This window comes from Rhinoraja longicauda, chromosome 28, assembly GCF_053455715.1.
Source record: "Rhinoraja longicauda isolate Sanriku21f chromosome 28, sRhiLon1.1, whole genome shotgun sequence".
Classification (NCBI taxonomy): Eukaryota; Metazoa; Chordata; class Chondrichthyes; order Rajiformes; family Arhynchobatidae; genus Rhinoraja; species Rhinoraja longicauda.
The window spans coordinates 17110434-17136987 of NC_135980.1; the positions used below are offsets into that span (position 1 = coordinate 17110434).

At 48.2% G+C, this 26554-nt stretch overlaps 1 protein-coding gene across 1 annotated transcript in view; it reads right to left on the bottom strand.

Annotated features, from left to right (window-relative positions):
• Window positions 1-426: 426 nt before the first annotated feature.
• The window catches only part of LOC144607087 (disintegrin and metalloproteinase domain-containing protein 10-like), a 34046-nt gene continuing 7918 nt past the window's right edge, over window positions 427-26554 (bottom strand). The window contains exons 4-16 of the mRNA XM_078423676.1: window positions 25326-25484; window positions 17453-17541; window positions 15394-15516; window positions 13606-13698; window positions 11763-11931; window positions 10674-10807; window positions 9080-9260; window positions 7345-7489; window positions 6273-6456; window positions 4702-4801; window positions 3428-3648; window positions 2013-2109; window positions 427-479 (exon numbers count right to left, since the gene is read on the bottom strand). Of these exons, the coding sequence (XP_078279802.1) occupies window positions 427-479; window positions 2013-2109; window positions 3428-3648; window positions 4702-4801; window positions 6273-6456; window positions 7345-7489; window positions 9080-9260; window positions 10674-10807; window positions 11763-11931; window positions 13606-13698; window positions 15394-15516; window positions 17453-17541; window positions 25326-25484 (1748 nt within the window). The remainder of the gene's footprint in view (window positions 480-2012; window positions 2110-3427; window positions 3649-4701; window positions 4802-6272; window positions 6457-7344; window positions 7490-9079; window positions 9261-10673; window positions 10808-11762; window positions 11932-13605; window positions 13699-15393; window positions 15517-17452; window positions 17542-25325; window positions 25485-26554) is intronic.

The window sequence follows — 26554 nt, forward strand, 5'->3', positions numbered from 1 at the left end:
GCTTTCATGACAGGATTTCATTTCACTGGAGGTTCTTGTCGCTTGGAAACTGAGCCAAAGATCAGGTGTCACAGTTACCTCCATAACAACAATTCATATTGATACTCATAAATGTTATTTATTCAAAAGAAAGTATTGCAGGGCACAGCCTGCTACTGCCTGTGTTTCTGAGTAAGTTTTTATCATATCTTGGAAGCGTAGAATTGTTCCAGTGCAGATCGAAGTAATCGGCCCTCTCAAAGTCCCCACCAGTTCCAGGAGGAGAACTCCATCATCCCATTTCACTCCTTCCCTGTTCCCTGAAAGTTATCTCCAAGCCGGCAGCTGTGTGGCTTGGAGGCTCTGTTTGAAAGGAGTTTTGGGTAGTCCATTGAAGGATGGTCCCATTGTCTGTGTAAAGCCTCCCGCACTCTTTCAGACGATTGATCACATCAATTTGTCTTCACGTTGGAAGGCTTGTAATTCAGTCATAGTCTCTCCTGAAAAAAAAAACAATGGCGAAATGGCATTGGTGAAGGGTTGTCTCTGACAACGGCTTTGCTCAGGGTGAGGGCAGAAAGTTTGCTGCTACTTCAACCATCTCCTGATTTGCTCTGCTTGATAGAACATCCTAAATACTCAGACTGCCATCCTGCTCCTGCTCCATGTGCCCAGAGACCATCCATTCAGCTCCCATGGAACCATTCCAAGACAGGTCGCTGATTGAGGCTGGGCAGCTTACACGGCTGAACTGGCTGTGAGGCAGGGCTCCAGCTTCTGCTGTTTGAGGACTAGCCTTGGCTGACCACTGGAGAACTGGCAGTGATTGATCTTTGGAAGGCTTCCTTTTATTCTGACAAGTGTGAGGTGTTGCACTTTGGTATATCAAACTGAGGCAGGACTTATGCAGTAAATGGTAGTGTTGTAGAACAGAGAGATCTGAGTAAAGGTGCATCGTTTGCTGAAAGTGGTGATTTGGGGGGACAGTAGAAATTATATTAAGTCGGAAAACGTGCAATGGAGATTCACCAGGATGTTACAGGCTTGAGTTATAGGGAGAAGTTGGATAGGCAAGGGCTGTTTTCATTGGAGTGTAGGAGGGGTGACCTGATTGAGATATATAAGATGATGTGGAGCATGAATAAAGTAACAAAGTAAGCACTCACAGTCTTTTTTCCCAGGGTAGAAGATTCAAAAACTAGGTTTAAGGTGAGAGGGGAAAGATTTAAGAGGGTCTTCAGGGACAATTTTTTTTCCACTCAAAGGGTGGTCCATATCTGAAATAACCTGCTAGAGGTAGCTATTGAAGTAGATACAATTATGATTTTTAAAAGACATTTGAACAGATACATGAGAAGGAAGGGTTTAGAGATCTAACGGCCAAATTCATCAACTGGGACTAGCCCAGTAAACCAACCTGGTTGGCAAGGACAAAGAGAGCTGAAGAGCTTGTTTCTGTTCTGTACAGCTATTTGACACTTTGATTAGATGATTTGACTGAGCAAAAACCACTGGCCCCACAGGTCCTACTGCTCCTCCACTACCCCAGTTCTCATCGCCGGCCTCTGGTTCCCACATTAATCCTATGTTCTATTCCCATTTTCAATTCCCTCTAGATTCCACCATCAACTCCCCTAGATTTTACCTGACACCTACACAGTCGAGACAACTTACAGAGAACCAATAGAACACACAACACGCTCGTCTTTGGGATGTGAAAGGAAATCGGAGCACACAGGGAAGACCCATGTGGTCAATAGGGATAACGTGCAAACTCCACTGACAGCACACGAGGTCAGGAGTAAACCCAGGTTTCTGGAGCTGTGTGACAGCATCTCCACCAGTGGTGCCACTGCATTGCTCCCTGTCACTGGATATCGTTGCCAGGTACATCCTGAGGACTACCCTGAGGACCTACGAGGATGTACAATTCACCAGCTCTGATTACACTGTCTCGGGCACAAGCTGAGGCTGTTGTGGTAGAGTAACAATCAGAGGCAGTTAATCCTTCATATAAGATGTGCTAACATTACCTTCCTCGCTGTCCAAAGTCTTTCCAAAGATAAACACCGTACTTGCCATCAGAGCACCGAGGGCCAGAATGCCGAGGAGAACAGCCCACCAGTGTTCCTGTGGATGGAGCAGGGGGAGGATCCATGTGAGGCACTGTCACATCCCTGAGAGTAACACACCTCCCACCTTCCCATCCCACCTCCCCATCCCATCACCCCGATGTTCTCCAGCATGTCCAGTCATGGAATCCCCACACTTGGAGCCATGCCCATTAACGTTGGTTTCCCGGAGTGCAATGCAAATACAAAGGCTGTCAGATCAAACTGAAGTATCATCCACCTGAAATATTGATTGTTTCTCTCCCACACCTGCTGCCTGACCCACTGAGTGTTTCCAGCCTCTTATTTTGAAATGCTGCATTTGGAGTATTTTGATTTTGGGTAGAAGTTAGATGACGAGCAGAACCACTCCCAGACGGAGACCGAACCAGTGAGGTCCAAATGTGCGGCATCTTTGATGAACATTCATAAAATGAAGTGGCCAAACCAAACCACGTGCTTCACTTGTCCTTGCCACTGCCTGCTGTAGTGACAAACGTTGACCATCTGTGGGATGTGTATCTGGCTCTGTGAGATTGGGAACTGCCCCATGACTCTGCTCGCCCAGTGATGAAAGGGTAGGTCATACCTTATGCCCAGCACCTCCCGTCCTACAGACTCCAGAGGATGGAACCCCTTGATGCGCACACTGCAGCTGAACAACACAATCCTTTCAGTGTTTCAGTCACAGTAGGGGAATCAAAAGCCAGAGGACATCGTTTTAAGGTGAGAGGAGCAAGATTTAATAGGAACCCGAAGGACTACGTTTTCTCATAGTGGGTGACTGGTATATGGAACAAGCTGCCAGAGGAGCTAGTTTAGTTTAGTTTAGTTTAGTTTAGAGATACAAGTGTGGAAACAGGCCCTTTGGCCCACCGAGTCCACGCCGACCAGCGATCCCTGCACACTAACACTATCCTACACACACTAGGGACAATTTACAATTTTACCAGGCCAATTAACCTACAAACATGTACGTCTTTGGAGTGTGGGAGGAAGCTGGAACACCCAGAGAAAACCCACGCTGTCACTGGGAGAACGTTCAAACTCCAGACAGACAGCATCCGTAGTCAGGATGGAACCCGGGCCTCTGGCGCTGTAACGCAGCAACTCTACCCCTGTGCCACCATGCCGCCCATAGTCAAAGCAGGTACTATAACAGCATTTAAAAGACATTTACACAAGTGCATGGATAGGAAAGGTTTAGAGGGATGTGGGCCAAAAGTGGGCGAATAGAGCATCTTTGTCAGCATGGACAAGTTGGACTGAAGGGTCTGTTTCAGCTTTATATGGCTCTAACATACATGATAACATCTGGATTTAATCCTGACACTCACCTTCATCCACTCCGATATGCCTTCAAACTCCCTGGGGTGGAAGATGGCATTTCTCAGTCTGGCGATGGGACCATCATCGTCAACCAGACGGCACTTGTTAAACTTGTCACAGTAGCCCTGCTTCTTCCTGCAGGGAGAACCTGGTGGTAGGCTCAGCAGGGTCCCGTTAAAGAACCGCTGCAGTAGGGCAGAGGAAGAGCTGGCGCAGGTCTGAGCATCACCTGGAATCACACAGGCCACGTCAGTTCCCGGTCCTATGGAAGCAGCAGAAGCCTACCCAACCCCCTTGGTCTGCATCACTCTCCAATGGACTCTACCTTGATCCATGTTTCAGCAACCAATCTACACCCTAGTCCTCTCACTGAATTAAGATGCCAGGATCTTACTCCAGAACATACCAATTTATCTTCTGCGGAGTTCCACATTTCTATTCTAGGCATTCATAACACAAAGTTTGTCCACTTAATCAAGGGGTCCAGTTTGACGTATAATCCAGTCTGAACCCTACTCACTACACTCACCCCTACAATGACACAAACGTACCCCACTAACCCACATCTCAAAGCTTGAATCTTAAGAAGGGTCCCGATCCAAAACATCATCTGTCATCCATCCAGAGATGCTGCTTGACCCGTTCAGTTCCTCCAGCCATTGTATTTTTTTCCTCAAATCTACAGGCTCTCCATCAAAGTTGCGTTGGGCCCTGGTGACATTATCTGCACTGTAAAACAGGAGTGAATTTTGCGGCCCTTCTGCCTTCAGTACAAATGGACATCAGAGGGCGAATGTCCTGGGAAACTTTAGCTTCCTACTCTATGTTGACATCTCATTCCACTGAAGCGCTTACCTATCCCCTGCGATGGGCTTTGGGTTCAGCATTGACCCCTGGTCTTTTGTCTCCTGACAGGCTTCGTCCCTGGACCATATGATGGTCTCTCATGGCTTGTTGAAGTGCGTTGACACACCCTGCGCTATTTGGTCTCTCCACCCAGTACCTTTCACTGAGGCCACAAGAGAAAGAGTTGTCCTCTTGTAATCTGCAGCTGGGCCCTGGGTGGATGAGGTTCTGGGAAGCGCTCCCTCCCTCCATCTCCATAAATTCCATGCCCATCCTCCAACCTCCAAACATCACACCCAACCCACCATCCCCACCCCTACTCTCCATGCCCACCCTCACCCCCACCCCCACCCTCACCCAACCCACCATCCCCACCCCTACTCTCCACTGCTCTTATTCCACCTCCCCTCCGACCCTCCGTCCCGCTCTCCCGTACCTGTCTTCTGGCAGCAGAGGTAACACTCCTCCTCAGTGGATTGGGTGGCGCAGCTGCACTGCTGCAGTCCATGCTGCATGCAGAGAGAACCCGAGCATTGCTGTGGAGTTGCAGGTGAGGATTTAATGCAGTGCATCACCAACTCATCGCAGATCAATTATTGCACGGCACTGAGGTGATACTTCAAGCAATGGAAGCCTATTGTGCTTTATCAAAGGTTTCCAACCCTTTCCTGTTGTCCCCAGCTGATGTGTGGAACCCTGTGTGATGGCCTCAAGAGCAACGGAGCAGCAAATAGTGCTCATAATTTGTGGGAATACAGGAAAGAGCTCACAGCAACTGGGGGTGCCCAGTTTTGGGCTGCTGCATCGGATCCTATGTCGAATCAGATCTAGGGCTGGATTCGTATCTGGAGCTGGTTATGATCTGGAATTGGATCAGTCCTGGGGCTGGAACGGTTGTAATATTGATTTGGATCTGGGGTTAATTGGATCTAAATCTAAATCCAGATTTGGTTGTGAAGGTCGATTCAGATATAGGGCTATATTCAGATTTGATGTTGGATCTGATCTAGAACCAAATTGGATCTGGATTTGGTAGATTGTGGGGACTAGACCAGGTTCAGATCTGGTCTGGATTGGATCGAGAGCTTGATTGGACCTGAGCTGGATTTGATCTAGAGCTGGATCGGATCTGGAGCAGGATTTATTCTGGACTGGTTTTGGGCCTGGGGCTGGATTGGTTCTGAAACTGCACAGGTTGTACCACAAACCCCACTGTTGTAGGTATGATGATAGAATCTGAGCTGTAATTCTGTGCTGTGATGAAAGGAACAGGAAGGTTAGACCTGGAGGAACTACTCCTTGTGGAGCAGAAAGGCTGTGAAAAACCAACAAAAGATGTTCAAAATTCTGATGGAGCAATGAAGTACACGGTAAGAACTGGTTTCCATTGGCAGAATGTTTGTGACGATGTGACCTAACAAGATCAGCAGCAAAATATCCAAGGAATGAAGCAGCGAGATACTGAGACCTGAAGCTGACTGCTTGAAAACAGGGGGAAGAAGAGGAAGCATATCCAGAAACAACTTTCAAAGGAGATAATTGACATTTGTGTAAAGGAGTTAATCATGGGCTAGTGAAGAGAGCAGGATGACAGGACTAATTAGATTATTTCATTGCAGAGCTGGGACAGGGCATGTTCATGGACGTTTAGTTCAGGATTTTACAAGACCATGGGCAAACCATAAAGTGCTGGACTGATTCAGTCTGAAGAAGGTCCTTGACCTGAAATGTTACCAGTTCATTCCCTCCACAGATGCTGCCTGACTTGCTGAGTTCCTCCAGCACTTAGTGTTTTGCTTAAGATTACAGCATCTACAGTTTCTAGTGTCTCCACTTTACCGTATAATTTCAGCAAGCATCAGAGAGAATTTCCCCTGCTTTATTGCGTTCTTCCTCGCATTAATGCAGTCTGAATGAGAGACGTGAGTTAATATTTCCAAGCCGACAGAACCTGCAGTGTGGCAAGGTCTTGGCAGTGGAGGGCATGAACAGAGATCACGTACTCACCCCGTTCACACACAGCAGCAATCCCTGGTGGCAGAGGGTGTGGTTCTCTTTGGGAGAAGAGTCAGGGCAGGCAGGGCCCACTCCGTTGCAGTAGCTCTCAAAAGCACACTCGGTCTCTCTTCTGCACTGCTGATGGTGAGGTGCCAGCACGCACTGGGAGCTACAGCAGGGTCCCTGGGTTGGACTGTAGGAGTAACGTAGTAGGTACAATACAGTGAGAATTCCTCAAACTAGTCACAGGTATTCAATTATTAAATGCACTGCAACTGTTCGTGTCTGCATTAAGTCACTGGCTGTGGGCTACAATGTGGATTTAGAGTCATACAGCATGGAAACAGGCCCTTCGGCCCAACGTCCATGCCAACTAAGATGTCCCATCTACACTAGTTACACCTGCCTGTATTTGGCCCATATATCTCCAAACCTTTCCTATTCATGTACCTATCCAAATGTCCTTTAAATGTTATTATAGTACTTGGCTCGATTGCCTCCTCTGGCAGCTTGTTCCATATAAGCACCACCCTCTGTGTGAAAGTGTTGCCCATCAGGTTCCTACTAAAACTTTCACTGCACACGGAAACACACTGTACTTGGACACCCACTGTACGCAGACACCCACTGTACACCGACACACTGTAGACCGACACACTGTACACGCACACCATGTGTAAATGGACAACCACTGAACACGGAGAGCCACTGTACACAGACATACATTGTACATGGACACCCACTGTAAACGCACACACACACTGTACATGGACACATACTGTACACAAACACACACTGTACATGGACACCCACTGTACATGAAGAGCCTCTGTACACGGACATGCACTGTACACGGGGACACACACTGTACACGGACACACACTGTACACAAACACACACTGTACATGGACACCCACTGTACATGAAGAGCCTCTGTACACGGACATGCACTGTACACGGACACTCACTGTACATGGACACATATGACCAAATGGAAGAGAGTTAGGCTGAGAGATGCCCTGACCTCTGGTAAAGTGTCCACGGAGCACCAACTGTTTGTGCGGAGGTTTGGGCAGCTCACCTGCAAAGGGCACCCAGCTTCAGCTTACAGGCCACCTCGATGGGATCTCTGGCACCATGGCAACAAAGGTTGTTGCTGCTTTGACCAACATCACACTCCTCCCCTTCCTCCACTAGCTGGTTGCCACAGATAGGCCTCCCACTCTCTGGAAGACAGAGCAGAGATAACATGGTGTCTCGTCGACAGACCGAATGCAGTGAAACCTGTGTGTGGGGCAGAGGGCTGGTGGGGCCCTGGGCTGGTGGGGCCCTGGGCTGGTGGGGCCCTGGGCTGGTGGGGCCCTGGGCTGGTGGGGCCCTGGGCTGGTGGGGCTCTGGGCTGGTGGGGCCCTGGGCTGGTGGGGCCCTGGGCTGGTCCCAGAGACAGAGGTTGTGGAACTAACACACCTCAGCACTCTGTACTCCTCACTCACTCCCTCAACACCTTACCTGCTCCCACAACTCACTCACTCACTCACTCACTCACTCACTCACTCACTCACTCACTCACTCACTCACTCACTCACTCACTCACTCACTCACTCACTCACTCACTCACTCACTCACTCACCAGTCCTCACTTACTTCCTTCGCCACTCTTCATACTCATCTCGCCACTCCTCACATACTCCTTCACCACTTCACACACTCCCTTCTCTTATTACTCCTCACAATCTATCCTCTCTCCACTCCTCACACTCCCTCCCCTCGCCACTCCCCACTCACTTCCCAACACTCCCTCTACTTGGCACTCCCCACTCAATCACTTCACTGCTCCTCACCCTCACTCTCCTTGCTTCCCCTCACTCCCCCACTATTCCTCATCCACTCTTCATACTCTCTCCCCTCTCCACGCCTCACTCATTTCCGTCACCACACCTTACTTCCTCCTCTCACTACTCCTCACTCCCTCCTCTCACTCACTCTCCTTGTCACTCCGCACACTCCCTCCCACACTACTCCTCCCATTCACTCTGTCTGCAGACAGACCTGATGTAGGTATACAGGGTTATGAGGAGCATAGTGTAGACAGTAACAAACTTTATCCCATGGCAGATGCATCTAAGACCAGGAGGTACAGGTTTAAGGAGAGGGGCAGAAGGTCGAGCGGGAGTTTGAGAGATAGGTTTTACACGCGGAGGATGGTTTGGGGTGGGAACCCACTGCCCGAGGGATGGGGACCTCAGTACATTTCAGAGGCGCAATGAAGTTACCAAGGCACGAATGCAACTGGCTAAATGCTGGAAATGGTATGTGCGCGGAGTGGAATTCATTGCCACAGATGGCTGTGGAGGCCAAGTCAATGGATATTTTTAAGGTGGATATTTATTCTGCTCCTTGAACTTATGAACATGAAGTGCAGATGGTACTCAGTGGTCAGCATTGACCAGTTGGACCGAAGGGCCTGTGCTATACACTGCACTTCAAACTTCCTCGCCATGCTCCAGGTCACATTGAAACAGCCAACCAAACAGTGTCGGGAACGATTAACTCTCCAAGTAAATGGACTACAAAAAACACCAATTTGGTCCGGGCATTGGAGTCTTGGGAGGAAGTTTTTGTGGGAGACCCCTCTTCACCCCCTGGGGAATCCCACGGAGCCTCTGGCCTTTGCCTTAATGTTCGTGAGAGAACTGTTGAACTGTAGCCCCCTTCTGTCTAAATGGAAGGTCGGATGGCCAGCTGCCTGTCCATGAGGGCCCTGAACTCCACACCCTGGGGCTCCATTGAGCCTCGTCCGAGGCTTTCCCGCTCACCCGCAAAGCACTGGTCTTTCCTCACCATCAGCACCTCGCTGATGTACTGGATCGTGCACGGGGAGAGTCTGTCGTTGTTATACTCAAGTCCATCAGAAGCGTAGGGATACATCAGGTAGTTTCCACCGTTCCTCTGGGAGTCTGGAGATTCCTCTGGGATGCACTCTTTCCCCTCATCGTGCTGGGAAAGAGAGACAGAAAATTTCTGAAGTTGAAGTGAAGTTGAATTTATGTCACATATACCGAAGTACAGTGAAAAGCTTTTGTTGCATGCGAACCAGTCAGCGGAATGACAATCCATGATTATAATCAAGCCATCCGCAATGTGCCGCTACAAACCAGATGTCACTTTAAATGCTGAACCAACCCTCCACCCCTCTGCCATCTCACGAATTTGGGAGTTTCTTTTCCCCTGGAGATTTGACAGAGGGTTAAAACCATGGCCTGTTCAAACAGAGTTATCAATGAGACACTGTCTCCAGGAGCTGAAGGATCAATAACCCAAGGGTTCAGATCTAAAGAATGAAAGGCAGCCTGAAGGGAAGGACTTTCACACAGTTCAGTGTTGGAAATGCCCTTGTGGCTTCAGATCTACTGACACACATTCAAGAGCAAACTTCAAAGGGGAAAAACAACAGTATTTGCTCACTGTGATTGATGCCGCTGGTTTGAAGGTGATTTGGGGGTGATGTCACTTGACTTTCTTATCCAGTTATTTGATTCTGTTGTTTGCGGCTCTCACTGCTAAAGTTTTGGGATGAAACCTCTCTTTTTAGCCATTACGGTCAAGAAACCTTGCTGCACCACCACTCCAGTAGCTGGAGTCCCCCACTCTTGGACCTCAACTCACCTCAGCTGCGAAAGACCTTTGACCGAGTGTCGTAACAGTGACACATATCATCTGCTGATGGCAGTTCTACCCCCACCCTGTCTGGGATGATGGGCGGTGAGCTCCATTCACTGGCCTCTGCTCCATCTCTCCCGGAAGTCCAATTATCTCACAGGAGATGTGTAATGCTCAGATGTGGATGGTCAGCCATGATCACATTGAATGGCGGAGCTGGTTCGAAGGGTCGAATGGCTTCCTCCTGCACCTATTGTCTATCGTCCATTGTGTATTGTCTATAACGCGGCACAGTGGGGCAGCTGGTAGAGCTGCTGTCTCGCAGCGCCGCAGACCTTTGTTCAATCCTGAACTCGAGTGCTGACTGTGTGGAGTTTGCACGTTCTCCCTGTGACTGAGTGGGTTTCCTCTGAGTGCTCCAGTTTCCTCCCACATCCCAAAGATGTATGGGTTTGTAGGTTAATTGGCCTCTGTAAATTGTCCCTCCTGAACAGGGACTAGTTAACATAGAACTGGTGTGAAAGGGTGATCGATGGTCGGTGTGGATTGGTGAGCTGAAGAGCCTGTTTCCATGTTGTATCTAAACTAAATGTCACCAGCATCCACTAATTCAGGTAATCCCGACACCCTCTAACCGTCACAACTCAGTTGTCTGAATGTAATCCTTTGGCTGATCTCAGTTTGGTGAATCTGATACTCCCCTATTACAATTATAAACCTAAAGGAAAGTTGTGATACACATATACTCACAGGGGATCCCAGACTGTGACCGAGTTCATGAGCCAGGGTGATGTGGACCATTCTCGCAGGAATCTGCACGCCATACTTCTGCAGCGTGATCAGGCCAGTATTGTGTGTGCGAGAGCAGATCCCACCAGGATCCCCTGAGAGTAAGGGAGAAGGGCAGAACATGAAGCTCTGTACAGTGCAGCACAGGAACACGCCCATCTGCCCACCAGGTCTCTGCTGAATACGTTTCCCACTTGAACTAAAGGGTAACGGATGCTTCCCCTCTGGGGAATGCGCGACAGGGGAGCAACTTTCACCAAGCTAGTTCAGTGGTGAAAGGAGGAAGCGTATTCCTTGTGGGTAGTTGAAGAAGTTCTGAGACTCTCCATTCAGAGAGCAGTTCATTCTGGGTTTTAACTGGAGTTTGACAACCACACACACACATAAACACACACATACGCATACATATAAACACACACACACATACACACACACACACACATACGCACACACATAAACACACACGCACATAAACACACAAACACACACATAAACACACACACACACAAACAAACACATACAAACACACACATAAACACTCACATAAACACACACATAAACACACACATAAACACACACACACATAAACACAACCATAAACACATGCATAAACACATACACACTCCTTGCAAACAAAAACCTAAAGTATAGGAAAAGCTCAGCAGGTCAGGCAGCACCTGAGGTTATCAAAAGATTTAGTGTTTTAAACATTCTGAAATTTATCAGAACTGAGAACGAGATAAGTAAGTTAATGTGGAGGCAGTGAAATGTGGTTGAGCCTGAGGGGATGTTTCTGACTTAATTTACCAGCTGAAGGCAGCTCAGTGTCAGAGTGAGATGCAACCTTGGGCTGGGTAGGCTTGAGCCCCTGGGGTGGGCTCTGAAGGCAGGTTCTCCAAGTCAGGGAGCTGGGGCTTGGTGCTAACCATTAACGTCAGAGCATGTGCTCTCCCACAGCTCAGTCGGCTTCTCCTGCTGTGTTCCCGGGGATTGTGTTGCTGCATGCTCCCCTTCACCAGTGACTCTGCTATCAGCTTCAGACATACCTACCTATCTTTGCCAGCCAGGCAACTCCCAGGATGCCATCGTAATCGCGGTCTGACAGGAGGTAGGACAGGCAGTAGTCGCTCCAGTCTCTCTTGGAGAACAGTTCCAGGAGTTTCTGCACACTGATGAAGCGTCCATGGAGGGGGTTGGTTGCATTGTATTCAGAGTCAATCTATAGTTCAACAGTCCAAAGGAAAGATCTGTCTCTAAAGAGGTAATACACCTAGCTATTTTATAAGGGAAATTTACCAACATAACATAACAATTACAAAGCATAACCACAAAACATCAAAAGATCCATCATTGTACCGGTGCCAAAGAATGCCTCTCCAGCGTGTTTAAATGACTACTGACCGGTGGCCCTCACCTCGGTTGTCATGAAATGCTTTGAGAGGCTAGTCAAGAAGCACATCTGCGCCCTCCTTCCTCGCAACATGGACCCACTACAGTTCGCATACCGTCCGAACAGGTCCACGGATGATGCGGTCTCCCAGGTTCTACACGCCGCTCTCTCTCATCTGGACAGCCAGGGGGGCTATGTGAGGATGCTGTTCATTGACTTTAATTCAGCATTCAACACAATAGTCCCCAGCAGACTGGTTGAGAAGCTGCTGGAACTGGGGCTTAGCACCCCTCTGTGTGCCTGGGTCCTGGACTTTCTCACTGCCAGACCCCAAGTGGTCAGGATGGGGGAACACACATCTAGCTCCCTCACCCTGAACATAGGATCCCCCCAGGGTTGCGTCCTTAGCCCCCTACTGTACTCCCTGTACGCACATGACTGTGGGGCCAGGTTCAGCTCAAACTCCATCATCAAGTTTGCTGATGACACTGTGGTGGTGGGCCGGATCTCCAACAACGATGAGAAGGCCTACCGGGAGGACGTGGCTGATCTGGCACTCTGGTGTCAGGACAATAGCCTCCTCTTGAATGTCACTAAAACAAAGGAGCTGATTGTGGACTTCAGAAGGGCTAAACATCCAAGGACGTACACGCCACTGGAGATAAATGGGTCTATTGTGGATAGGGTGAGCAGTTTTAAATACTTGGGAGTCCGCATCGCAGAGGATCTGACGTGGGCAACGCACATTGCCGCACTGGTGGGTAAGGCTAAGCAGCGCCTTTACCACCTTAGACAACTGAAGAAATTCAGAGTGTCTCTGAGGATCCTTCATTGCTTCTACTCTGGGGCTGTAGAGAGCATCCTGTCCGGCAACATTACAGTCTGGTTTGGGAACAGCTCTGCCCAGGACAGGATGGCCCTGCAGAGAGTAGTGCGTTCGGCAGAACGCACCATGGAACTACACTCGTCCCCCTGCAGGACCTATACATCAGGAGGTGCAGATCCAGAGCAAGCAAGATCATGAGGGACCCCTGCCACCCCAGTAACGGACTGTTCCAGATGCTACGATCAGGCAAACGCCTCCGCTGTCACGCTGTGAAAACGGAGAGGATGAGACGGAGCTTCTTCCCACAGGCCATCAGGACTGTCAACTTTTATAACCCCAGAGACTAAATTTTTGTCGACACTAATAGTAACTTATTAACTTTATTTATATGCTGTAACTGTAATTCTTTTTGTGCACAACCCGCAGGCATTGCCACTTTCATTTCACTGCACATCGTGTATGTGTATGTGACAAATAAATTTGACTTGACTTGACTTGAAGTAGCATAATGTTTATATTCTTGGGATCCCATGTCAGCAGCAATAGGTTGCGCCTTCAGGAACTCTACAACAAACACATCTTGTTAAAGGGAGAAATAAATTAGCTGTATAAGATACCAGAGGTATGAACCTTCCCATTCTGGATGTCTCAATAGTTGTCTAAACAAAGCTACTCACCACCAATCTCTTCACCTTGAAATTTATTTGACGTATCCCTGCAAAGTTCACATTTTCATATATTTTATTCACTGCCTTCATATAACTTGAAATCTGAGGGAAGCAAAAACATTATGGGCAGGTGAAATTGAGACAAGAGGAACTGAAGATGCTTGAATCTTGAGTAAAACAAAGTGTTGGAGGAATTCAACTGGTCAGGCAGCATCTATGGAGGAACTGGCCAGGCGATGAGTTGGGTCAGAAACGTTCAGGTCTGGTTAAACACTTTGCAAAGCACTTCACATTGAGATTTTTGGGTGTTACTGAGGTTGCAATGCGTGACCGGTGCCGATTTTGATCAACGTTACTTGTCATTGGGCTCAAATGAAGACTTGTGACAGGCATGGACGCTTGTTGCTTGAAATCAGGCAATGTTACATGATGGAAATTTGCTTCTGTTTGATATTCAAAGATTAAGATTGAATGGTGGTTAAAAAGCATCTCTACCCACATCAGTCCAGATATGTCCCACAAACGTGAAAACGTCAAGCTGCAAGTTCTCAGTCATGAAAACTAAGCAAGAGGTTAATTCATCCCAATGTCAGCTGCAGACAGCTGTCTTGAAACCCTCCTCTACACATCTGCTGCTGTCATCCTACCCTACATCACAGTTGCTGCCACAAACAGCTAGAAGTCTTTATATGAAGCAGTGCTTTTGTTTAGATGTTCAGTAAATTCCCATGGAGTTTGTTTTCCTGTGAAATGTATCCTATGTCTGCAGGGCACAGTCTAAGGCCAAAGCCATCTACAAAGGCTCACCAGTAACTTGGGGCTCATCTTGCTGGGATATCAGTGTGGCTGGGATATCCATGTGGATGAGATATCAATGTGGATGAGGAATCGGTGTTGCTGAGTTATTTAAGTGGATGAAATATCATCGTGGCTGAGATATCAATGTGGATGATATTGATGTTGCTGAGATATTAATGTGGATGAGATATCACTGTGGACGCGCTATAAGTACAGCTGAGAAACTGCTAAGCTGAGATATTGAAGTATCTGAGAGACTGAAGAAGTCTGAAGGAGGGTCCCAACCCAAAACATCACCCCATGTTCTCCAGAGATGCTGCCAGACCTGCTGAGTTACTCCAGCACTTTGTGTCCTAAGTTATAGATTTTGGTGTTCTTTCAATGATTGTTGACTGAATGGTCTTTGCTTCCTTACTTTCTCTGCAACTGCGTCCTTGTGCGGCATTGTCACAGTTCTTTATCCCTCTCATAAGGTCACGAGGGGAATTGTTAGGGTGAATGTATAGTCTTTTACCCAGGGGAGGGGGAATCAAGAACCAGAGGACATCGTTTAGACAGAGGAAATAATTGATAGGAACCTGAGGGGCAATCTTTTCACAGAAGGTGGCGGGTGAAAAAAATGGAACGAGCTGTCAGATGAGGTGATTGAAGCAGGTAAAAGAACAACATTAAAAGACACTTGGACAGGCACATGGATAGAAAAGGTTTATAGGGATGACCAATTGCAGGCAAATGGGACTAGCTTAGATGTGGGCATCTGGGTCAACATGGGCAAGTTGGACCGAAGGGTCCGTTTCCATGCAGTATGACACAATGACTCTCATGGTTATATGGTTGTAGCCACACACACTAAGGTGTGTGTAATTTCACCATGTGTGCTGGCTGTGGTCATATTTACCCTTCTATGTACAGTGTCAGACTGCAGCAGTAGGTGTAGGGGTGTACTGGTGGTGGTGTTGCCTGATGCTGGGTGAGTGCTGACAGGAACCCTGTTGCTACCTGTGCCGTGACACTCTCGCTGCCGCCCAGCCGCTTGGTGTAGAGGTGGTCAGCGTACAGGTGCAACAGGCAGGTAGTCCGACTGTATTCAACACTCCGCTTTGGTCTGGAATGCCGGGCCTCCTGTGAAACCAAAAGGATGAATTAGAAGCTCCAAGTGTGCACAGCACATTGTTCAGAGAAATCAGTGGGCACAATCTATAAAGTAGGCTGGAGAATGAACTGTAGATATTGGGCACTGCGAGAGGAAAGAGGCTGATGGTTTCTCTGAGGATGTGGACAGAGTGAAATCTACTCGTGTAGGAAGGAACTGTCAGATGCTGGTTTAAACCGAAGAAAGACACAAAAAGCTGGAGACTACTCCCTGGGTTACTGTAGATACCACGATACAAATAGAAGCACCACTTCTTACTGTGCATGAGGCATTCTGCCCATCATACCCAAGCCTGGGTTTCTGGTTACTTTCCCCTCCCAGCTCTTGATCTGTGGCCCTCGGGAGCTCATCCCGGCACTGTTTTCATACAGTGACATTTCTTGCCTGCAGGGCCCTCTCAGGCAGTGAGCTCCCAAACCCACCCCTTGATGAGTGGAGATTTGGGGGCAATTCCTTTTTAAACCTCCCATACTATTTAATTTAAGCCTGTGCCCCACAGTACACACCAAGGTTAAACGTTTGCACACCAGGAGTGAACCCCTCCTCAATCGCCTTGTCCAAGATAAACAATCCAGACTTGGCAGTCTATCCTGGGATCTAAAAGACTACAGCTGAGGAACATCTGGCACACCTGTACGAATCCTCATCATCGCTCGTGCCAATGCACTTTGTCACGAGAGAGAACAATACATAGTGCTCCACCTGTTGAATGACTCTAGTTCCACCAGCATGTTTTTTGACTAATTTGTTAAAGAAATGGGCACCACTGGCAAGACCATTCCCCATCCCTGGAGAGGTTGGTGAGACACCATCTAGAACCACTGCGGGTCTTCCAGTAAAGGGGGCGCCATAATTCAGTTGGGGAGGGAACCCGGCGACGATGAAGGCAGTGTCACATATCAAGATGGTGTGCGATCCGGAGAGGATCCTGTCGGTGGTGATCATGGAGGTACAGTGGTACCACACAGAGACAGGCCCACGCAGCCCATCGAGTACCTGTCTACACAAGTCCCATTTCCCAGTGCTTGGCCTGTAACCTACAATACCTTGACATTTCTCCTTGAGTCACAGAGTCTTACAGGTCCCATGGCCCAATTCAGGCACCTGACCAAGACACCCCATGAAAGCTAGTCCCGTCTGACCATAGATAGACACAAAAAGCCAGAGTATCTCAGAGGGACAGGTAGCATCTCTGGAGAGAAGGAATCCTTCTATTCAGAGATGCTGCCTCTCCTGCTGAGTTACTCCAGCTCTTTGTGTCTATCTTCGGTTTAAACCAGCATCTGCAGTTCTTTCCTACACATCCCATCTGTCCTGGCCCACATTCCTCTGCATCTTTCCTCTCACTATACCCTGTCCAAATGCTGTTATAATACCTGTCAAACCAGATGTCAGCATTACTGGTCTATAGCTCCCAGGTATTTCTTTGTAACTCATAAATAAAAAAACAACATTTTAGGCACTGGACCCAGGTCTCATGTAAGGGCTTTGCTACATCCAAATTGTGAGTTGGTGTTGGTGTAGGGTGCTCCGTTTGGTTTTATCTTTGTCTTTCATTACTTGATGGTTTTGATCCACTGGGCCACGGCAGTGGGCAAACGACAGTCACATTTATCTGAGGTCAAACTGGAGGGCAGCAGATGAGTGGAGGAGATGGGTTTTACTGACGACCCAGCGGTTCATGTTCAGCGTACTGACTAGTTTATCTTTAAATTCCAGATCATTTAATTAATTAGTGCGGTAATCAGCAGCATGCAATCATCCCATCGTTGGGAGGTACTTTGGCTGAACCTTCCCACTCACAGGCCTAACCTGCTCCCCCCTCCCACATCCCACTGCCCAATTCCGCAGAGCCGTGAATTCCAGGGAAAGCTGCTGGCATTGGTGCCTCGTGGAATCACTTGCCTGCGGTGATGGATCTTGGAAATCCTGATAACGACCATGCACAGACCGACTCAGACAGCGAGGGGCTTGGCTTTGAAGGTGGGAGGAGTCTGAAATGGCAATAGATCAGAGGATCTTAGAGTAAATAGCATAGCTCAGAGCCTGGCTATAAAAGACAAACACAGCTTGCACCTCCAGAGAAGAAGCTGAATGCAAATCACACTTTGCAGGGTTTGTCCTGAAACACATTTCAATCCTGGACTGGACGTGGACAAAAACAGAGGCTGTCACCCATTCCTTCTCTCCCGAGATGCTGCCTGACCTGCTGAGTTACTCCAGCATTTTGTGAATAAATCTCTTTATAAGCTGCTCTTTTCTGAATATCTTCTGCGAGAAATATTCTTGCCTCTGCTCCACACCAAACATTGGGTTCCATTCTGATGCCTCGTGTGTTGGGGCTATGTCACTTTCAGGTGCACTGATGTACAGTGAGAAACTTTGTTTGCATGCGATCCAGTAAAAAAAAAGACCATTCATGAGTACAATCAAGCCACCCACAGTGCAAAGGTAAAGGATAAAGATTTCAATGTTGTAGTCACTGCACCACACGGGCGGTGGGGAATGTGTGTGTGTTTAGGCTCGTTGATGGTTGCCAAGTGTGGTTTGTCCGAGGTGGTTGTGGAGTTGTGGTTGCACTCGTCCAAGTACGTGAGAGGTTTTCCATCACAGTCTTGACTTTGGAAGACAATGAAAGAGCTTTGAACGGTCAGGGGGTGAGTCACCAGCTGAAGCCAAGACTCTGACCGACTCACATAACCGCTGTGTTCATGTTCAGTTTCTGGTCAGTGGTGAGTCGAGGATGTTGATCATGGGGAACCTAGTGATGGTAATGTCATTGAATTAAAGAATACAGTGGTTATTTTTGTGGTTATTTGCTGGTTATCTACCAGTCTGAATGTGGTCTGGGTCTTGTTGGAAGGCAATCGTAGGCTCCCTCATTTGCTGAGGAGATGAATGGAATCAAATACTGTGTAGCCATCAGTGAACTTCTTCCTTTCTGGGCTTCTAAGCACACATAAGAAATAGAAACACCAGCAGGCCACTTGGCCCATCATATTTATCCTCGGGTCCTTTTTAAATCTCTCCAATGTCACTTTAAAACTATGCCCTTCATTATAAGGCTCGGCTACCCTGGGGAAAAGGTTGTGGCCATTCACCTTATCTATGCTCTTCATTATTTTATATACCTCAGTAAGGTCACCCCCAAATCCCCCACATGTCAAGGCAAAAAGATCCAAACAGTCCAGCCTCTTCTTATAACTATTATAACCAACCCAGCAACATTCTAGTGAATCCTCTTGTACCGTTTCCAGTTTAATGACACCCTGTTCTGGCCGGGGAAGTGGTCTTGGCATGTTGGGCGCTGGCAGGAATCCCAAGCCCATGGCAGCTGTGTGGGGAAAGGATGTATGTACACGGGAACCCAGCATTTCTCTGCAAGCCCCAGCCCACTGTGCTTCACCCTCACTAGATTATCCTGTCTGCCTGGGACAGAAAGAGCAACACCTACATAGTGCCTTCTGTAACTGCAGGACAAACCAAGGTGCTTTCAACCTGCCAAAGTACATCTGCAGTGAGCCCCTTTTATTTGTGCCGGAATCTGCAGCCAGCTTGTGTATGGAAAGATCCAAATAACATCAACATTGTAATGGCCAAATTATATTGGTGGTGTCCACAGTTAATGGGTACCAGGTTCAATCCTGACCTCTGGTGCTGTCAGAGTGGAGTTTGCAAGTTCTCCCTGTGACCATATGGGTTTCTTCAGGAAGCCCTAGTTTCCTTCCACATCCCAGAGAATTGAGAGGAAGATAAAATAGCATTAGTATGGAGTTAGTGTAAATGTGTGCAGACTCGGTGGGCCGAAGGGCTTGTTTCCATGCTGTGTGACTCTATTAATTGTGCGGGTGAAGCATGCTCATGAGTGGTAAAACTCATTAGCAGTACCACAAATAATGCCTTGGCTCATTTTTGTCTGCCAGTATGCTGGTTTAATGTTTCATCTGGTAAGTGATCGTCCTGAGCACCCAGTATCTGCAGTGGGACTGAACCTTTCGGGCTGGACATTGGGCAGTGCAAATGCTCCTCAAATGCCCATGGTTCTGGGGAGGACCCCATCCATCAATGGTGGAGTGGGAAGACACAGCTGGAAGCTCGGCCCTTCAGTTCGCACTGAAGGGATCACATGACCGCGTAACTGGGAGGGGGCTGTAGATGTCGTATGTGAGGAGCGTGGGGCAATGGGAAGGTAAACCGGGGTAATGCCTCCAGCGCCTTAAAGGTAGGCTGCAGGAGGAGTCCCCAAGGCACAAAGATGGCCAGGAGAGGAGAGGGACGTTGGCTCACGGGAACCGCTCAGTACATCGAGCGCACAGGCCAACAGGACTTTGGACTTTGAATAATGGTACCAAACCATTTGTAATCTATATGCAAAAAGAATTTCATTGTGCAGTTGCATATGTGAGAAATAAAGCACCATTGAACTATTGCCAATGCAGTCCCACAGTACAGAGGCTTCTGCTTCTCCGGAGAGCTGCAAACACGTGGAGGGGTTTTGGTCAGTATTGACTGCGGCAGAGGCGAGTGATGAAGCCTCCCCTCACACCCTGCTCCATGTGCGTATCCAAGATGTCCGCTTGCCAATCCCGAGTAAAGGGGAGGAGAGTTGCCGGTATCCACGGCAACCAAAGGGTTAACGGCTCTGCGCGGTTGCTGGGTGATGGAATTCTGGGCAATTCCAGGGAGTATTAACTTGATGGCAGTTTGCCACTTGCAAATACTCACACTGTGTGCTAACTTGTTCACTCAGAATTAAAAATGCAACTTGCTGGCCCTGCCAACCAGCTCACGCAGATCATCCAATGGCAGAGAGTCACCCGATGACCATACGGGCAGGGCAGACCAATCGTCAGGAGCCGCAGCTCCCTGTGAAGAAAGCTTGGAGGTCTTTATAGTTCGTTGACCCTCAGGTCACACACACTCACAACTTGCCCATCAGCTTCCTCCCTGAGAGTCTCGCACTGTGTTGCTCTGTTTGCTCTCTTTCGCTTTGAGTTCTTGCTGAGGTTCATTTACTTAGCCTCCAACCAGGCCTACTCCCTGCTCATGTCCCATCACACTAGGCACTTTCCTCTTCGCCAGATTTAATAAAGTTTCTATTTAATCCATTTCTCCACCTTTGGGGGTTTAATGCAGATCACAGCAACATCTTACATTAAACCTCGCAACGTTATCAATACCAGCCACTCTCCCAGACATCACAGAATGCTGGAGTAACTCAGCAGGTCAGGCAGCATCTCAGGAGAGAAGGAATGGGTGACGTTTCGGGCCGAGACCCTTCTTCAGACTGGTCACTGTATCTAAGTACACGTGACAGTAATAAACCAATACCCATCTTTAAGATAAAGACCATTAAATCAACGATCAGGAATACTAAAGCGACGCAGCATTACATTCAAACACATTCAAACCAGTCTGAAGAAGGGTCTCGACCCGAAACGTGACCCATTCCTTCTCTCCTGAGATGCTGCCTGACCTGCTGAGTTACTCCAGCATTCTGTGATACCTTCGATTTGTACCAGCATCTGCAGTTATTTTCTTACTCTCCCAGGCATGTCCACCTATTAAATGCAACCTGTTTTGATAGTACTGCATTAAAAATATCATGGGTGTACTTCTCTGAATAAGCAAAGTTACACATTAAAGTCAGAAGCGGGCAATTTAAAGGTGAGAAAAAAGAAGGAGGTGGGAAAGGTGAACTGTGTGAGGGCCGCTGAGAAGCAGCTGAGCTGCAGGTTGGGACTGACGGAGGTTGTGAATAGTAGGGTTACTGCCGGTCAAATCTATCCAGCAGACACGGGGCTCTGTATTGCACCCTGCATTCACATGGGTCACGCAGTGCACAGGAACTCCTGGTTGTGTGGCAACCGCTGACAAATGCTCCCTTTGTTAGGTCAGAGCCTTTCCCTTTCCATGAGCGTGGAACTCGTTGGAAGGTGTCAACACCCGGCAAGGCTCTCTCCTCTCGGCTGGATCAGGGCTTCAAGTCCAAGCACAGAAACAGGCACACAAAATCTAGTATAAACACACAAAGCTGGAGTAACTCAGTGGGTCAGGCAGCATCTCTAGAGAAGGGGAATAGGTGACGTTTCAGATCGAGATGCTACTTCAGACACGTTTTGGGTCGAGACCCTAACACACAGAATCTAGTGTTGTTCTGTCAGTCACCATCTTCCAACAAAATATTAAAAAGAGGATGTGTTACTATTCTTGATAGATGCCAAAAGAAGTAAGTAAAATATCACTCCCGGCGTCCTGACCAACTTTATTCCTCAGCTAAGGCACAATATCTGTTCATAGCCCTCTTGCTGTGCACAGTCTGCATAGAATACGGAAGGCCTCAAGGCTAAACAGATCGTGTAGCTCCTTCATTCAACCCCTCACCATTCCTGCCAGGTTCTCATCTGGGTTTCCCACTGGAAACATCATGCTTATTTACCTCAACCACATCCTGTGGGACAAGGCCCACATTTGAACCCCTTCCCTAATAAACACATTTCTATCTAATTTGATTCATGGAAACAAAGAACGGCAAATGTTCGCTTACCAAAAAAGACACAAAGTGCAAGAGTAATTCAGCGGGTCAGGCAGCATCTCTGGAGAACATGGATAGGTGAAGTTTTGGGTCGGGACCCTATGTCAGAGTTGAAACCCATTTCAGTCTAAAGAAGGGTCCCGAGCTGAAAGGGTCCCGAGCCTATTCGTGTTCTCCTGAGATGCTGCCTGACCCACTGAGTTACTCCAGCACTTTGAACAACAAAAAAAAGCCACAGTTTGTGGTTTATTAGTGACTGTCTTTTGCAGTGCCCTCAAGTCCCTGTTGCTTCAGAGGATTTGATGAAGTTGTATTGTTGTTGATGTCTGCTGTGTCGTCTCACATGTTTATCATGATAATTCAGCACTGGACAGCCCAAGGAAAACATGTGCTGAGCTTTTCTCCATAGATTCAAGGATTCACAGGTTTATATGCAGCAGAGAAAGAGACCCTTCTGCCCAACTCATCCATGCCAACTAAGATATCCATTCAGGCTGGTCTCATTCCCTTGAGATGTTCCAGGGACACCCATCTCCTTTTTATCACCTCTCTTTCCCTCCCCTGTCCTTTTCCACCCATATCCTTCTCTGCAGTTTAACATTCCACTCTTGCTCTCCATAGCTGACACCTTTTTATCTCCTTTTCAACTCTAGCCTTTGTCACATTCAACCCATCTGCCACAGGTGCCCCCTCACCTGTATCTGCTTATTACTTGCCAGGCTTTGTCCCACGCCCCACCTCTTCTTTCCAGCTTTCTCTCCCCTATTCTTAGTCTGGAGAAGGGTCCAGACCACAAAAGGTGTCGGTCCATTCCCTCCATGGACACTACCTGGCTTGCTGAGTTCCTCCAGCACGTTGTGTTTTGATCAAAGGGACGTGGCTGGCTCAGGGAGCGCATTTACCTGGGATAGGGAATCAAAGGGAGCAACTGGCCGAGAGAAACGTTCGGACTGAACATTTAGAGAGACAATGGAATAATGGAGAGCTTGCCTTTTGCCCCCTGAGAACTACAGCCCCACCACTCACACAAAGCCGCCAAACATGAGGTTTACTTTTTGCTTGACATGAAGTTCAAGTGTATGTTCAAATCAAAACAAGAACAAAGAAAACTGGAGTCCTTGGTTCATTGCCAAACCAAAATGCAGCGACTTGCAATGATGCAGTAATTCAGACTGGGCCCAGCTAGGACTCTCTGGGTTTACAGAGGGATCGCTTGCTTCAGACTGGATGTGTTTTTCCGCCACAATTTCTGCTCCCCAGGGCCATTCCCACAGCCACACTGGTTTGGGTCTGCCTTTATATCAGGGGTGGGGGGGGGGGGGGGGGAGGAGGGGGGGGGGTGAGGGCAGTCTGAGATGGATGGCAAGGAGAAATCAAAAGCAGGTTTGTGTACAAGAACCATTGAGAAACATCACAGTTCAACCTTTACTGATCCCTAACACATACACACACACACACGGCAGCCCTCCGGGCTGTTTGAGGTGTCTGGGAATCCCAACTCTTTAGCACAAGAGTTTGAAAGAGAGTAAACTGAAATCTTTGTCTCTCTCTCTCCAGTCTACAATCTACCTCAGGAATGCAGGCATCTCAGGTCATTCGGAAAAGTTTCACAGCCGCCTGTGCAGCATGACAGGGGCCGTACAAAGACAGGCAGCAGCTCCTGCCCGTCAGTATTAATCTCTCTTGGTAACACGGCCGATGGGGAGGAACCCCCAGCATCTTGTTTCAGCTTCACGCGTGGGTGCTAGACACTGGCCCAGCCAGCTTGCTGGTGACTTGTTTCCATAGCAGCGGTAGCACTGGATATGCATCCACTCACTCTGCACAAAGGCTGCTTGCTCCCCCTGCTGTCACCCCCAGCCCAGCAACCCAAAGCTCCAGTCATAGAGTCGTAGAGCCATACCGTACAGAAACAGGCTCTTGCCAATGCCAGAGGTAGACACAAAATGCTGGAGACCCAGCGGGACAGGCTGCATCTCTGGAGAGAAGGAATGGGTGACGTTTTGGGTCAAGACCCTTCTTCAGACTGATGTCAGGGGAGTGGGCGGTATGGAGATAAAATGTAGTCGGAGACAGTAAGACTGGTAGAACTGAGATGGGGGAGGAGATGGAGAGAGAGGGCAAAGCAAGGGCTTCTTGATGTTAGAGAAGTCAATGTTCATACTGCTGGGGTGTAAGTTACCCAAGCGAAATATGAGGTGCTGATCCTCCCATTTGTGCTGGGCCTCACTCTGACAAAGGAGGAGGCCCAGGAAAGGCAAGTGTTGAGCAACCGGGAGATCAGGTAGGTTTAGGCAGACTGAGCGGAGGTGTTCAGCAAAACGAGGTGCTCTGGGTCTTGACGATATACTGGAGTCCACACCTGGAACGGTAGATGAGGTTGGAGAAGGTGGAAGTGAACCTCTGCCTCACCTGAAAAGACTGTCGGGGTCCTTGGACGGAGTCGAGGGGGGAGGTATAGGGACAGGTGTTGCATCTCCTATGGTTGCAGGGGAAAGTGCCTCGGGAGGAGGTGGTTTGGGTCGGAAGGGACGAGTTGTTAGGGAGTTGCTGAGGGAATGAACGGTCTCTGCGGAAAGCAGAAAGGGGTGGAGATGGGAAGATGTGGCTAGTGGTGGGATCCCTTTGGAAGTGGCGAATCTCCATTGGCGGTATCTATCTAAATTGTTTTTTTGAAGTGGTTATTGTATAGGCTTGTGGTCGACCAGCTGGGATCTAGGGAAATGGGAGATGTATCCAGAGGGAGGAGGAAAGTCCAGCGGCTGCTTCCCGGCAGCATCACAGCAAGAGAGTCACAGGTGTTCCATCATGCTCCCGCCCATCTAACAAACACCTCTCCTCATTTGCACCCGCATATCATTTGCCAGGCTTTACCCTACCCCAACCTATCTTTTCCAGCACCCCCTCCTACTCTCCGTTAAACCAAAGAAGAAACATCATCTGGTCATTCCCTTCAAAGATGCTGCCTGACCCTCTGGCTTCCTCCAGCACTTTCATTTTTTGCTCTGGTGAACTTATCCTACTTTTATGGGGAGATGTTGCTGTTGCTTCCTACCAAAGTTCTATGCACTACACTCTTTAAACGACCTGTCCTAAGTCAGTGAACGTTGTGAGCTGCACAATCCGTTATTTGCAGTGAGCTCCAACAAGTTGCTGCCCCTCCCTGTGCTCACAGACCAACAGTGGTTCGTTCAATAGAGACTCAAAATATGAAAAACCCTCACCTGGTGACTCAGTACTCACCAACATCATCCTGGTGATAGATGATGGAATGGATGGCAGGATTCTCTCCCTGGACATAACGCTCCGCAGGCTCAACATAATATCTGCCCTTCTGAGTTTGGATAAAACCTTCAAATCGGCCATCAATGATGGAGCCGTGGCAATGGGAACTGTTCTCACCTGTTTGTGGAAAAGAATACACTTTAGTCAAGCACCTTGGGCTGCATTTGGTGATGATTCATCACAGGGTTTGGGCAGCAATGGCTTTCTTACTAATGGCTGAGAAGCTTTGTCCCACCTGTCCGTGCCTCTGTTCCACCACTCGCTCCATCCACATCGCTTGGCATACACGAACAGCAAGGGCACTTACAGGAAGAACAACTAGTGTACAGCTCAGGGACATTGAGCTAGTGTTTCACACTCTCAAAGACACAGAGTATTGGAGTAGCTCAGTGGGTCAGGCATCATCTCAGGAGAACATGGATAGGCGACGTTTTGGGTCGGGACCCCTGGTTACAGACTTCACAGCCAGTGGAAATATCTTCGCTGCATCAACTCTGAGAAGTCCCATTATTATTTTGTAACTTTCAATAAGATTGCCTCTCGATCCTTTCAACTCATGAAGTACAATTTCAGTCTTGACCTCACAGGCCAGACTGTGGGTGATTGAATTAACATTTTGTTCAAGATGGCCGCGCCGTTGTGTTTGGCTGCCTGCCACTGTATGTTTCTTTTTTTTCCTGGTCAGATGTGCAGCACTTTGGTCAACGTGGGTTGTTTTTAAATGTGCTATACAAATAAATTGACTTGACTTGACTTGACTTGACTTGACTCTGTCTAAGGGGCAGAAAACGCTAGTGGGAGTTGTGTACAGGCCACCTAACAGCAGTAGGGAGGTTGGGGATGGCATCGAGCAGGAAATTAGAAATGCATGCACTAAAGGCACAGCAGTTATAATGGGTGACTTCAATCTACATATAGATTGGGTGAACCAAACTGGCAGGGGTGCTGAGGAAGAGGATTTCTTGGAATGTTTGAGAGATGGTTTTCTAAACCAACATGTCGAGGAACCAACGAGAGAACAGGCCATTCTAGACTGGGTATTGAGTAATGAGGAAGGGTTAGTTAGCAGTCTTGTTGTGCGAGGCCCCTTGGGCAAGAGTGATCATAATATGGTAGAGTTCTTCATTAGGATGGAGAGTGACAAAGTCGATACAGAAACAAGTGTTCTGAACTTAAAGAAAGGTAAC